Source organism: Saccharomycodes ludwigii, chromosome II (genome assembly GCF_020623625.1).
Source record: "Saccharomycodes ludwigii strain NBRC 1722 chromosome II, whole genome shotgun sequence".
Lineage (NCBI taxonomy): Eukaryota > Fungi > Ascomycota > Saccharomycetes > Saccharomycodales > Saccharomycodaceae > Saccharomycodes > Saccharomycodes ludwigii.
This window is the reverse complement of record NC_060201.1, coordinates 939,956-954,021: the sequence shown is the minus strand read 5'-3', so window position 1 is coordinate 954,021 and position 14,066 is coordinate 939,956. Positions and strand designations below refer to the sequence as shown.

Below are 14,066 nucleotides of genomic sequence, written 5' to 3'. Positions count from 1 at the left end.
TTAAGTTCAGTTGGAATGAACCTTTTGCTAATTCTCAGTTAAATAAAGGAAATATAACATACATATAAGATGGTTTCACTAACTATAACAAGTTCATCCAATACATACAATTTTAGTTGGGTTTTCCTTCTAGATTGGATTTTAATGGTAGTTTTATCATTATCTACTTTTTTCTATTTTGGAAGGGCTATAGCCTACATTTTTACAAAAATACTGGATTTGATAGTGTCGAAAATATTCAAAGTTAAAATATCTATTCAGTCCATTGGTATATCTTTTTTGGGTGGAAGGATATTTGTTAAAAATTTAACCATCACCACTAAGGATTTAACAATTTCAATATTAAAAGGCGATTTAACTTGGAGATACTGGGTTTTCCAGCCCAAGAGACCGAGCATATTCATTAAAAATAAGAATCCCTTGAAAAACAAAGAACTTCTATCCAGGTATTTTATAAACATTGAAGGTTTAGAAATTTTTGTTTATAACAGAACCTGTGCATATGAAAATATAATAAAAAATACTTTGACAGAAAACGAAAAGGAACAGTTACGGAAATTGTTCCCCAACATTGACTATATAATAAACATGAATAACGAAACAAATGACAAAGATGACTCAAAGGATACCCATGCTTCTAGCAATAGTAATAGTAGCATCAGTAATAGTAGCAATAGCAATAGCGGTACTCACAATGATAGTAACATTAACAGTTCTGATAATACAAACAATTTTTCATTGAAGTTTCTTCCAATAGAATTTAATATAAAATCCGGTTCCCTAGTTTTTGGAAATATATATACGCCTTCAGTATTGGTTTTATATTGGGATAGCTGTAATGGTATAATAGATGCATTTGATTGCGAAAACCCTCTGGATCCATTCAAAATGAAATATACCATCGTTCAAAATAGAGCAAAGTTAACTTTGAAGCCAAATGCATTATACGAAAATGAACAATACACCTCAGTTCCAAATAAAAAGGGTCTGAAGAATAGATTATGGAACACCTTTAAACACGTCTTGCTAAGCGCTTTACCTCATGAGGGATCGCATGCCAATCGGAACAAATTTAGCTATCATTATCGTAGGGGAGACAAAAAAATTAATCCTGGAGCTCAACAAAGACAATTTGTAGAACATTGGAAAGGGCTATCGATGTATACCAATGATGATGATGATTTGGATAATTTTTTGGAAAACGAGGTCCAGTTTTTCGCAAGCCGTCAACACGAATATTCAAAACACTCCAAAGTTGTAGAATGTGAGCAAGTGACTTACTCATACTCCTATGACATACCAGGGAAGGTTCCCTTTGACAATGAAATGGTTTCAACCAGCGCCCAGATACCTGGTCCGGCTGTGGGTAATGGTGGAACTGCACCCGAACAAAGACTAGACATTGAGCTATGTGGGGCACAAATATATTACGGACCTTGGACTCACAGACAGCTAATGCCCATTAAGAAAATGCTAGCACCTTCTATTACTAGGGATTCTAAACCGGCTACTAAGCTTAAGCCAAATGATACAAGAATATACACCTCTTTTAAGCTTCTTATAGAAATAACAGATACTTCGACTTTAAGAATACCAACGAGAGAATTTAGCAAAGATGATGAGTTTATCAAACAATACGCTGAATCCAAAAACCTTTTACGTCCGTTTGGGTGGATTGACATTGAATTAAATTCCACTTCCTCATTGTTTTTTGATTTTGCTCTGTGCCCAACAGAGGACGAATTTATTAATACGTTTAGTATCGAACTTAAAGAACCAATTTTTTCTTCAAGTGTGAACCACGATATTTTTTTCAAAGCAGATTATCATAACATAACAGCAGATATCAGTATGCCCCTAAAATGGAATAACAAGTACACTTGGACATTTAACCAAATCACCAACAATGTGGACTTGTTTTTATTAAGAGATCACGTGACCTTATTGTCAGACCTACTACAAGATTTTGCTACTGACACAGAGGTTAGCTATGAGTTATTTAGGCCGTATGAACATGTATTTTATTGGAAATTCAATGATGGATATAAGATCAATATGAACGTTAATGATGCTAATTTGATCAATAACCCAGTAGATTTTAACGAAAATTGTTATTTGACGTTTAGCGGTGAGACAGGGGTTATTGATATAAATATTCCTAATGACAATATTGCGGCATTACATAAGATTTTTTATTTCAAGGTGAGGACACCGTTATGGTGTCTATCACTAAGTTCTCCTTCATGGAGCACAATTAAGGCCTTTATGCCTGACACTGAAGTTGCTAGATCGCGCCATTTTAGGCTGGATGGATATTATCAGAGTTTTTTAAATATTGATATAGGGAATGTTGATAAAATTGTAATGGAGTGTGATAGTGATAATACGACATTGATTTGTTACGGTTTTGCATTTCGATATTTCATGAATTTGCAATCCAATATTTTTGGCAAGTTTACACATTTTAAAACAACCGAAGAATTCAAGGAACAAGTTCAGGAAACAGAAAGAAATAAATGTAGCAATAATGATGACAAATTTTATTTCAATGGAGGTAACAATTCTTCAACTGACTTAAATAGGGATTCAAAATTGGAAGATTTTATAGAAAATTTTGCTGTGAAAAGATCAGGCTTAAAAAGAAAATCAAACGAAATGGATGCCTGGATCACCTTTTGTGTAAAAGACGGTTGCATCGCCATACCAGAGTATTTATTCACAGATGATTCCTTACTAGGGTTGCATTTCAATTCTTTGGAGATAGATATGAGATATCTAAATTATTACATGGATTTGCAATTCGATATGTTGCCCGTTTATTTTAAAAAAAGCACAGTACGAGACTGTAGTTGTATTTTTGATATTGTGAAAGAATTTAACGGCACTGTACCAGATATTGACGGAACGCTATCTGAATTCAGTTTCCATGCTCATAGACTATTTGGTTTACCGCCAGAAGAATCAACTTATTTTTGTAAATGGGACTTCAGTTTGGGTGTTTTAGAATTATGCTCAGATATCAAATTTTTTAAATCGTTTATTAATGCGGTCTCGAAAATCGGATTTAGTTATCATGATTCGGAAAACACTTTGATTTACGATATAGCCAAAACTTACGACGTGACATCTCTTACACTTCAATTAGAAAGCTTGGCTATTGTTATTGAGGAAAAAGACTTAAAGGCTGGCATTGACTTTAGACTTTCAGATGTTTCTTTATCTTCGATAGATTTGGCTAATGACAAGTATTCATCAAGGCTTGATGTTGTCATGCCTGAGATCTCCCTGTCCGTTTTTATGTCTGATATGAATACCTTAACCTTTAGTACACATTTACGGTTTACTAAATTCAACATAGAGAAAAATCCTAGAAGTGACCAAAGAAGTCAATTGAAACATATCTTGATGAATGATGCAGCCTTCCACAGATGCTGGTTTTTAATGCCTAGAGAGTTGCGCGAAAGTTACTTTTATAACGAGTTATTGGGGTGTATTCCGCCAAGTATGTCTATACCTTCGTTGATCGTACCCTTTGTACCAGAGACAGTGGACATCATCATTGATAAGTTTTTACAACGTTATCCATCATACAGAGATCTTTTATTCGAAGACAATTCCACTGATGCAAATAATAATATGAACGGTTCATTTTATATGGATGATAACATGATGCAAGATAATATAGATCACGAAAAATATAAAACACATGAAGCAGAAACGTTTATTTTTAATTTTGGCGAGATTAAATTGTATTTCAATATTTCAGTTTTATCATTTTTATTCAGCTTGTATGATAATTACACATTGGAAGATCTCAACAACTTGGCGGATATGATAGAAATCAACATTGTTAAGCCTTTAACTAAAAGCACTTTGGGGAATTCTTTTATAAAAGAAACCAACTTTGTGACACCAAAAATATCAATCAGCATGGCTTATCAATTTCCAGGTGACGAGGAAAAAAGCTTTGATTCTTTATTTAATTTTGAAATGGAAAACATTTCATTTTTATGTTCCATCATGAAAACTTATGACGTAGAGGAACATAAGAGACTCAAGTATAACGAAAATTTTACCTGCAAAGTCTTTGTGCCAATTACAAAGTTTTCTTTTGAAAATAATGATATGAAGAAATTGGAGAAAAATAAATTCAGTATATTTATCGAGGACTGTGAGGTGATGTACACGAAAACTGCTGAGGGGAAGATCCATGTCAACTGTAAAAGCTTTAATATTTTTTCGAATTCAAGTGATATTGAACAAATAATACTTATCGGGAAATCCTGCACCCATTATTTTAGTCAACAAAAGAAGCTATTGGATAAAGTTTCCCAGCGAAACGCTTGCATAAAAAGGGAATTGATTTTACAAATCATGGTTGCTAGCGAAAAATATAATATTAATTATGATCCACCTGTGATTACAAGGTTGTCAAACATTGTTCGTTTATCTAGGGCGCATGTAAGAGAGAATCCTAGTTGGAGGATGGTAATTAGGATACGCCATATTTTAAAACATTTACCTCAGTCTTGGAAGGATATAACAGGTAACTACATAAACTTTTGTGAATACACCGACCCACATGTGGCCTCCAAAATGTTTTTAAAAGTTTTTTCTAATTGGAAAAATATTGAGCATCATGGCATAAAGGAAACATATATTTTTAAAAAATTGTTTTTGGATCATAATTTTGAATTTTGCATGAACGAGTGTATACATACCACCGCAGTGATTAAGTTAGATAGGTTTTACTATGAATCGTTCATGCAAAAAATCTCGGAGAAGGATAATTTACTGATTAAATCGTTAGAGATCAATTTTTCAGATCTTTTGAGAAACACTGAGTTATGTTTTTGGCAGCCTGCAGACAGATTTATTTATTCACCAGATAACACGTTTTTAATAAAGATTAGACACATAAAGGGCAATCTAGGGTTGCCCACTTTTGATTTAAAGCTTTTGATTAGCAAAGAATTGAAAGTTTTATCCGAGGGGACGAAACAACCGTCTTCAAAGGATCTTGCAAAAGTATCCAGTACATATCAACTTGTTACACTAATTGATAAGATTGACGTGTCTGTTCAATTAGAGGGCGTTAGTTTAGTTTTTAGATCTTTTGGCAATACACTCAGTACACTATTAGATTTGTCTCATTTTTCAACCGTCATCACTTTTGTCAATTCTGAACTTTGGCTACGTGATACAAATAGAACGATCTTTGAGAATTTTATTAGTAATGCTAGTATTGAATATTCTTCAATTGAAAATTCCCCAAATTTTTCACATTCTTTGACTACCTCATTTAACGGTGTTTCTTTCAAGGCTATGGAATCAACCCAAGTTTATATTTTGACGTATAGAAAGATTATGTCAATTTTCACTTTATTATCTAAAAAGGCTGATACTATAGCAAGGGATATCACAAAAAAACAATCTAAAAAACCGCTGAAAAAATTATTATTAAATTTGAACATGTCACAGTTTGATTTTAGCGTACAATTACTTACTGCCTTTGTGTTCAATCAACATGTGGACTCTTTGGAATTGAATTCAGATGATCTCAATTCATTATCTTTTGGTGTTGAAATAGATGGTTATAATTATGACATTAGGTCTAAAAGATTTAGACAAACATATTTATTATATTCTCAATCTAAGTTGCGCTTTTCTGTTAATGAGAAATTAGAATCCAACAGCACAATTATTGATATATTTTTATCATTGGGATTTATCAAGGCAACCTTTGCAGATCCTCATAACGTATTACACAGTCTATTATATGATAAAAATGTGGCCTTAAAAAGCTTCAAGCTATTAAAAAATGTGATTGACGGGGAGTCTAAATCTACGCAGCCAGAATCGGCAAAAGGCAATAATAAAAAGCTATTTAATTTATTTGTTGAAGCTGAGTATATTGGCCTATTATTAGATGAGGTTGAATACCAACTATGCTTGGAACTTAACTCAATAACTGCTGGTCTTAGGAATTATTTATTTTCAGACGATTCCTTCGTGTGTACTCCTGAATTACTAGGACATCTCTCAGCACCAAGCATATGCCTATTACTAAAAGATCCTGAATTATCTTCTAAATTGTCTCAAATTTTAGATTTTTCCTTTTCATGTTCATTAGGACAAGACAGCATTGAACAATTAAGAACAATTCAAGTCGAAAGCAACCATTTTAGAGTGTGTTTATGTCCACAATCTTTTGTTAGATCGCTCTGGTTTGTTGATCAGATCTCAACAACTTTCAAACAGCTTGATCTACTTAACATAGCCAAGCCCAGCAATAATATGCCTTCATCCCCATTAGCCTCCATTGAGTTAAGCGAAAGATTCAAATCAATCCAGGTACTTTCTTACGATTTTTGCATTGGTTGGCTATACAACGGTGTTAATGTCGATCTGTTGTTAGATGACGATGCGGACAGTGGTGTTGTATTTGGCTATAACAAATTGTTTTCTGCTCACGAAGAAAAGCTTGGGAAGTTAACTGTGGTAAACACCTATTTTTCGGTTGCTACGGGCAACACGTCTTCAACCTTTTATCTTCTTAAAGAGCATATTCATACATTTAATAGAAGCTTTTTACCTTATATGCAGGTTTCCTATTGGTTTATAAAAAAACAGGGTACTCTGCATGATTTACATTTGAAAATAAGTGGTAGTCAATTGCGTGCTGTTATTGTGGAATCAATCATGGAATCTGCTCAGAAACTTGTCAAATCGTTGTTAGAAGTACAAAGGTCAGAGAAACAATTTATGGCTGAAAATATTAGATTATCCAAGGGGAAGCGTGAGGAAGAAAAAGAAGAGGGGGATGGAAATAGCGAACAAGAAATATTTAAAGGTACCTTAACATTTTTAACCAACATTCAGGCTATACATTGTAAGATGGATTATGAGGGTAGCATTTGCGACATATACTCGGTAAACAGTGTTGTAACCGAATCTCAACCTACCATTAGTTTACATAGTCCTAAAATGAAAGTTGCAATTAAATATTTACATTCCTTTGAAAATATTAAACAACCACATATTATCAAATCGTTTATTTCTTTTGGGAATTCGGACAACATTATATATCCCACTTCTGTACTTTCGTTACATAGGATATTCATGGATGCAAGGAACTTAATGTCTATGGTCAGCACGGGTAAAAGAGAGACAACAACTACCACCACTAAGAAATCGGGTGCTGAATTTGATTATCAGAAACTGCTAAAAGGCTTTGATGTCAGTTGTTTCTTGAATATCAAACGTCAAAATTTATCATTTAGTTGCGAGCCCAAAGCCAAAATTAAAGCCATTCTTGGGTTTGATGGTGTTAAAGTCAGGGCCTTTACCAATTCACTAGATCCTATGAACTCCGTCAGTATAGCTTTGAATTTTATCAATATACACGCTGAATTACAACACATTTTTTCCAGAGAGGTGAGTACATCTTTCAATTTATCATATTTTGATACGATTTTTATCTTGACGCATGAAACAACTTTTGAAACTTTTGCAACAACTTTATTTCAAGATGTTTATATATATTTAGACTTGAATCAGTTCCAGGATTTAAAGTTATTTTTAGATATTTGGACGCCTCATAGCAAAATTACAAGTGCCAAGGAGGAAACAACTAAAGCTGTTCCAAGTAATTTTAAGGAAAAAATTAAAAAAGTTTCAACAACTTCAGGATTTGCATGGAATCATATCTTTATTGTAGATAACATGCAAGGTAGAGTTGAGCTAGGACCAAGTTTATGTTCTTTAAACGTTCTGAATAACAGATTAAGTGCTTCAGTTCATCATTATATAGATTGGAGACAGTATTTGCTATTAACTGTTGAGGATGTAAAAATTAGCGCGAATGGTAGATTAGGTGGATCTTTTATAATCCAAAATTTTGTCTGGAACTCTAAGATTAAATGGCCGGTTAACAAAAATGATTCCAACAAAAATCCCTTAATTTATTTATCTATAGGTCTAGAGACTTTGGAAGGAAAATTGTCTTTGGACTACCATATGTTTTTAATTTCCAATGCCAATGATTTATCCTTGACTTTATACAACGAACATGACGAGTTTGATGTTCTACAAGATCTGTTAGTTGCTTCAGCGGAGTGTAAAAAAATTGAGTTATTTACAACTGTATTAGCCACTTCTAATATACTAAATATTTATGATACTATATCCAGATTGCATTTAGATAATAGAACATCATATGATGAAGTTTTGAAAGACTCTGATACGAAAAATAGGAAGAAAGAAGATGTGGATGAGACCTTGGCCAATTATCTAAGTTTATTGCGTACTGATTTATCCGTAAGATTGGGTGAATTTTATGTTCAAGTTTTCCCCAATACGTTGTACGATCCAATGGTTTTGGTAATCCATAACGATGTTACATCGGCTCATGTTTCTATTAATGGTCAAGAAAGAATAAGAACAGAATTGGAGTTGTATACCCATAATTTGTCTGTAAAATTATCAGATACGAAATACAAGTTTGTTGAAGAACAAATAGCCAATATTTCAGCCAAAAACTTTATTAAGGAGGCTAGAAAAGCTTCTGGCGGCACTATTTTTGTTTTCCCCTCAATTACTATATCGATGACTACTTGGCAAAATCTTGGCTCCAATCGCATAGAATTGATATATAGTAGCAGTTTTGGTGGGAAAGTTAGTATAAGATGGAATTTGGGATCTATAAATTTTATACGTGAATTGTGGACTGCACATGCCAGATCTTTAAGTTTAAGACACGATGAGAAAAGGATAGAGGAACGCGAAGAGAAAATATTAGATCATGATACTGATAACGAGAAGCAAGAAGTTCCATTTTTTGAGGACGAAAATTTTGATGAAAAATTAAAAGAGGTTAAATTAGATGATAAGTATGTGTACGAACCATTGGTTTTACCACATATTGAAACGCCTCAAATTAAAGATTTGGGAGGCGCTACTCCTCCAATAGAATGGTTTGGGGTTAATCGACAAAATTTTCCAGGTATGGTTCATCAAATTATTTTAGTACCTTTACAGCATTTGATAAGGCAGTCAGAAAAGGAATATGCGAGAATATTAGGTAGTGCATAATCGCATATTAAATGTCTTAAGTTTGCATGAATATAAGTCTTATAATTGTCTATTATTCAACCAATTTTTTTTTTTTTTTTATTTTTATTTTTAACATAGGGTTTGCATTATATGATGATAAACAGTGAACATTATAATCGAAAAATAAAACAATTACAATTTTTATTTAATTTATTTACTTAAATCTAAACTTGCACTTCATGAAGTAAGTCTTTGTTTTTTAAAGCAGCGCTCTTTGTCATATTGCTATTCTTATAAATACCCACCAACTGTTTAGCCAATTCAAACATATTATTTCTTAAAGAAATTACAATAAATTGCGCATTTTTTGTACGTTCCTTGATGTAATTCGCTACAATAGAAACATTTCTAAAATCTAAAGCAGCATCGATTTCATCCATGACATATAATGGAGTTGGCTTGTATTTATGCAAAGCAAAAACTAGTGCTAAAGAGCTCAAAGTTTTTTCACCACCTGATAAATTTGAAATGTTTCTCCAGCTTTTTTTTGGTGGCATAACACTAAATAAAACACCTTCTGAAAAAGGATCTAGTGTATCAACTAATTCAAGTTCAGCATTACCACCTAATGTTATCATTTGGTACATTTCCTTTAGGGTCATCGAAATAAGATTAAAACCTTCCATAAATTCATCCAATCTCTTCTTTTTTAAGCTTTCACAATGCTCAAGAACCTTATTTCTTTTTTCAATTGCTTCATTTAATGAAATTTTTCTACTTTTATACTCGGCTAATCTACTAGCATATTCTTCCAAAACACCAATGTCAGATGTAGAGTTTTCCATGAAAGCCTCAAGATCTTTGATATCCAATTCTAAACTTTTTACATCCAACTTATTTAATTCTTCTTCTGTTAATTCCGGAATTAAAGTACTGTCCGTTGTAGTGTTGTTATCTGTATCAATGTCCATCCCATCTTCTCCACCTTCGGGTTCTTCTTGATCAGCATCAAGAAATTCGTCATTTCCACTTTTTTGCTGATTTTCAGTACTAGTTTTTGTAGTTTCTATTTCAGTCGACAAAATTTCCTCGTTTAATTTGATTAAAAGTTGGGTAACATCTCGAATCTTTAAGCTGTCCAACTTTTTTTTACACTTTTCAATATCACGCTGAAGTTCCTTTTTTATAGTTTCTAAATTTCCCAATTTGTTGCCGAATTCAACTTCTAAAGATTTAAATTTAGCATAAGAATCATTTGTTTCATCCAATTTTTTCTTAATATTTTCAAAATTCTCTTGCGTTTCATCCTCTTTGTTTGAAATCTCTAAAAGGTCTTCTTCAAGAGATAATAATTGTTCTTCTACGCTTTTAAGTTCTGTTTGTAAATTCTCCAGTTCCGTTGTAGTTTTAAGTACATCTTTCTCCGAGTCAAATAAATTTTTTTTGGTTCTTTTCAATTCATTTTCAAATTTTTTAAATTGTGTTTTACATTTTCTCAATTTGGACGTTGTTATGGAGATTTGTTGATTTAACGAGTCAACTATAGAATTTTGCATTTGTAATTTCATTCCACCAATTTTCATAATTTGATCTCTCAACTCTTTTATTTTGGAATTAACAGTGGTTGTGTTACATTCAACCTTATTATATTCCTCCTGCAATATTTTTATATTAGCATTTGCTGATGATAAAGCCAAGTTGTTGGCTGTATTTTCTTCTTGTAATTGTTTATTGACATCCTTCAATTGTGAATTTAAATTAACAATTTCAGATTCACAACTTTGAATATTCAATGAAAGTTTTAGTATTTCATTTTCTATTTGCGGTTTTCTATTATTTAGACTATTTAGTTCTTCTTCCATTTCATGATAGGTTTTTCTTGCTTCGTTCAAGGCAACTTCTCTAGCCGACAAACTGGCTTCAATTTCCGACACTTGTTGCGGAGTATAGGATGATTGAGTAATTTTTTTTTTTGAACTCATTAGGTCTTTCATTACTTGTCTACCACCACCTGTCATAGTACCAGATATATCAATCAACTTACCATCCATTGTAACAACACGAAATCTTTTGTGACCATAGGCCACTCTATTAGCTTGATCTAGATTGGTAGCTACCAGAGTATCACGCAAAACACTGTAAAATGCAGGTAGAAATTTAGGTTCATTGCATTCAACTAAATCAAATAGTCTGGAGACATTCTCTGGTGTATTTATCTTACTTATATTAAAGTTACGTAGTTTATCCAACAAAATAAAACGAGCATAACCCAGTTTATTTTTCCTTAAATGCTCAATGCATTGTTGACCGCATTCAACGGTGTCTACTACTATATCATTCAATCGTGGACAAGCGGTGGAAATTGCTACGTTGTATTTTTCACTGATTGTACCCAAATCACCCAATCTGCCATGAAATCCATGAATTCTACCTGATTGTTGTAATCTAGATAGTGCATGCAAAACTTTGTTTTGATTTTCATGAGCTGACAACGAGTTTCTTGCTTCGTTAGCCTGTTGGCGCTGCGTACTAACAACTTCCATTATTTCGTCTATTTTAACTTTTGCTTGTGCACAGGCTTTTTCTCCTGCATCAATGTTCTTGACAACTAAATTCAACTCCTTAGTGCGTTTCTGTTTTTTTATTGAAAATTCTTCAATAGATTTTTCACTTAGGGACATTTTGTCTTTAATTCTACATATTTCGTCCTCTAATGTTTTGTGTGACTCAGTTAAAATATTAATTTTCGATTCTTCTAAAGAAATATTAGATTTTATTTCTTCTAACTTTGTTACCCACGGGTCTAGTTCCTTCTCATAGCCTTCAATTTGGGCATTTATTTCTACAGTTTGGTCTTTTAGGTGTAAAGTAATTTCATTCAATTTTTGCTTTTCAATATCCAATTTTTGGTTCAATTCTTGTAAATGTGTTTCTTGCTGACTTTGTTCGGTGCTTGTTTCCTCTATTAGAGAGGTAAATTTGTTTAGTTTCTGCTTCAAGCTTTCCACCGTATTTGTCAAATTTTTATTTTTATTGTTTAAATTTTTCGATTTTTCTTCATTAGATATTTTTTTTTTGGTTATTTTTTTCTTTCTATCCACCAAGAGATTTTGTTGAGACCTTAAATCCTTTAGGGTATTTTCATATTCTTTACCTTTATTATTTAGTTCGGTGATTGCCCTTTGTTGTTCCTCAAATTTTAATCTTTCCGCGTTCAATGTGGCATTTAAATCATTGATTTTATTCAAAATGGATGTTAATTTTTCATTTTTATTCCATATTTCATACTGATAGAGTTTAGAAGTACAAATGGTTAATTGTTTTTCTTTAGATAAAAACTCTAATGCCTTTTCCTTATCATTCTCTAAAGAATCTTTTGCCGTTTCTACAATATGAAACCTATTTTCCTTTTCCAAACAAGCATCGTTCAAAACCTCAATTTCTTTAAAAGATTCTTCAATACCAATTTTATATTTTGATGTTCCAATAATATCCTCTAAATATTCTAGTAAACCATCTTCTCCGTCTTTTTCAGCCTTAGCTTTCATTTGTGCGATGCTTTCTACTTCACCTTGTAAAATTAAAAACCTCTTATGGTCCAAATCAATGCCTTCCTCCTTCAATAATAACGTGACTTTAGTGTAAGAGCTCTCTTTACCATTGACATAATATTTAGAAGAATTATTTTTGAACACTTTTCTAGAAATGATTAAAGCTGGTTTACTTTTGTCAAATTCATCATCGGTAACGTACCTGAAATGTATGTCCACAGAGCAAAAAGATAAATTAGGATAATTTTCAGATTTATGAATTAATTCACTTACTTTCCCTTGTCTTAATTTGTTAGCTCTAAAACCAAAAACAAATAGCATGGAATCTATGACATTTGACTTCCCGGATCCATTAGGTCCTACAACGGCAGTGAAATTTGGATGAAATGGCCCAACAACTTGTTCACCTGCGTATGACTTAAAGTTGGTTAAAATTAATTTTTCTATGCATAATCTTGAGTAGCCGTTAGTGCTGCTTGCTAAATTTTGGTGCTGAGAAAAAATTTCTTGTTGATGCAGTAGCATCTGCTGTCTTGCCTGTGACTTTGTTGGGGATAATTTGATTAATTCTAGTTTTTGAGATTGAGACGAAGAGGAAGATGTTGTTTTATAGGGAGATCTCATTGGACTTCTTCTTCTAAATGGTGAGGATTTTCTATGAGTTGTTGATGATATATAGGGTTGCTGAGAAATGGTATTTTGTGAAGAAATAACTATAGATCTACCTCTGCTGGGGGTTGACTTAGTTGATAATTCCAAAGAAGGTGGTAGTAACAGCGGGATCTCATTTTGTGAAGCAGTGGTTTGATTAATATTGGTATTAGTATTAACTTTAGTAGTAATATTATCTGTTAATTCGTTATTATTAGTGTTCATCACGGTCAATTGTGTAAAGGATGAGGATGTATGGCTGATGCGATTCCTTTGAGGGGAAGTGCTTTTCTTAAAAGGTGAGTTTTTAATTGTCTCTAGTGAGATTTCACGATTGGTATTATTGTTCGAATCGACATTTCTGTTTTCATCATCATCTATTATTCTATCTGTTTTCTGTTTTTTCTTTACGGGTGTGACAGGTGGCATATTCACTTTTATTTATTATTTGATTTTACTACTATAATTATTTATTAATTTTTTTTTTTTTTTTTTTTCCTTTGTTAATTTTATTAAAATGATTATTATATAAAATGGTTTCATGATAATTTTGAGATGAAAGGAATATATATTATCCTTGTTGTTTCTTTTTGTCGCCATTCAATAAACAAGTAATAAACTTTTGTATCCGACATTCCGATACTCAAACCCTTCGGTATTCAACCTTTTCGGTATTTAATCTTTTAATTATAGAAAATATTTTTAATAAATATAAATATATCCTTTTTTTTTTTATTTTTTATATAGTACAAAATTTAATAAATATACTAACCAAATAATAGCCAGGTAAAACATAAAGAAAGATCAACA

At 32.3% G+C, this 14,066-nt stretch overlaps 2 protein-coding genes across 2 annotated transcripts; one reads left to right on the top strand and one right to left on the bottom strand.

Annotated features, from left to right (window-relative positions):
• Positions 1–69: 69 nt before the first annotated feature.
• On the top strand, positions 70–9,093 carry CSF1 (Csf1p; the record flags this gene model as incomplete). Its single annotated transcript, XM_046080512.1, has 1 exon — positions 70–9,093. One exon carries the CDS (start codon positions 70–72, stop codon positions 9,091–9,093), a length of 9,024 nt encoding a protein of 3,007 aa, XP_045935845.1.
• Positions 9,094–9,278: 185 nt separating this feature from the next.
• Positions 9,279–13,685, bottom strand: SMC4 (condensin subunit SMC4; the record flags this gene model as incomplete). The annotated part of the gene is made up of 1 exon (XM_046080511.1): positions 9,279–13,685. The coding sequence occupies one exon, from the start codon at positions 13,683–13,685 to the stop codon at positions 9,279–9,281; it is 4,407 nt and encodes a 1,468-aa protein (XP_045935844.1).
• Between the last annotated feature and the right edge of the window lie 381 nt (positions 13,686–14,066).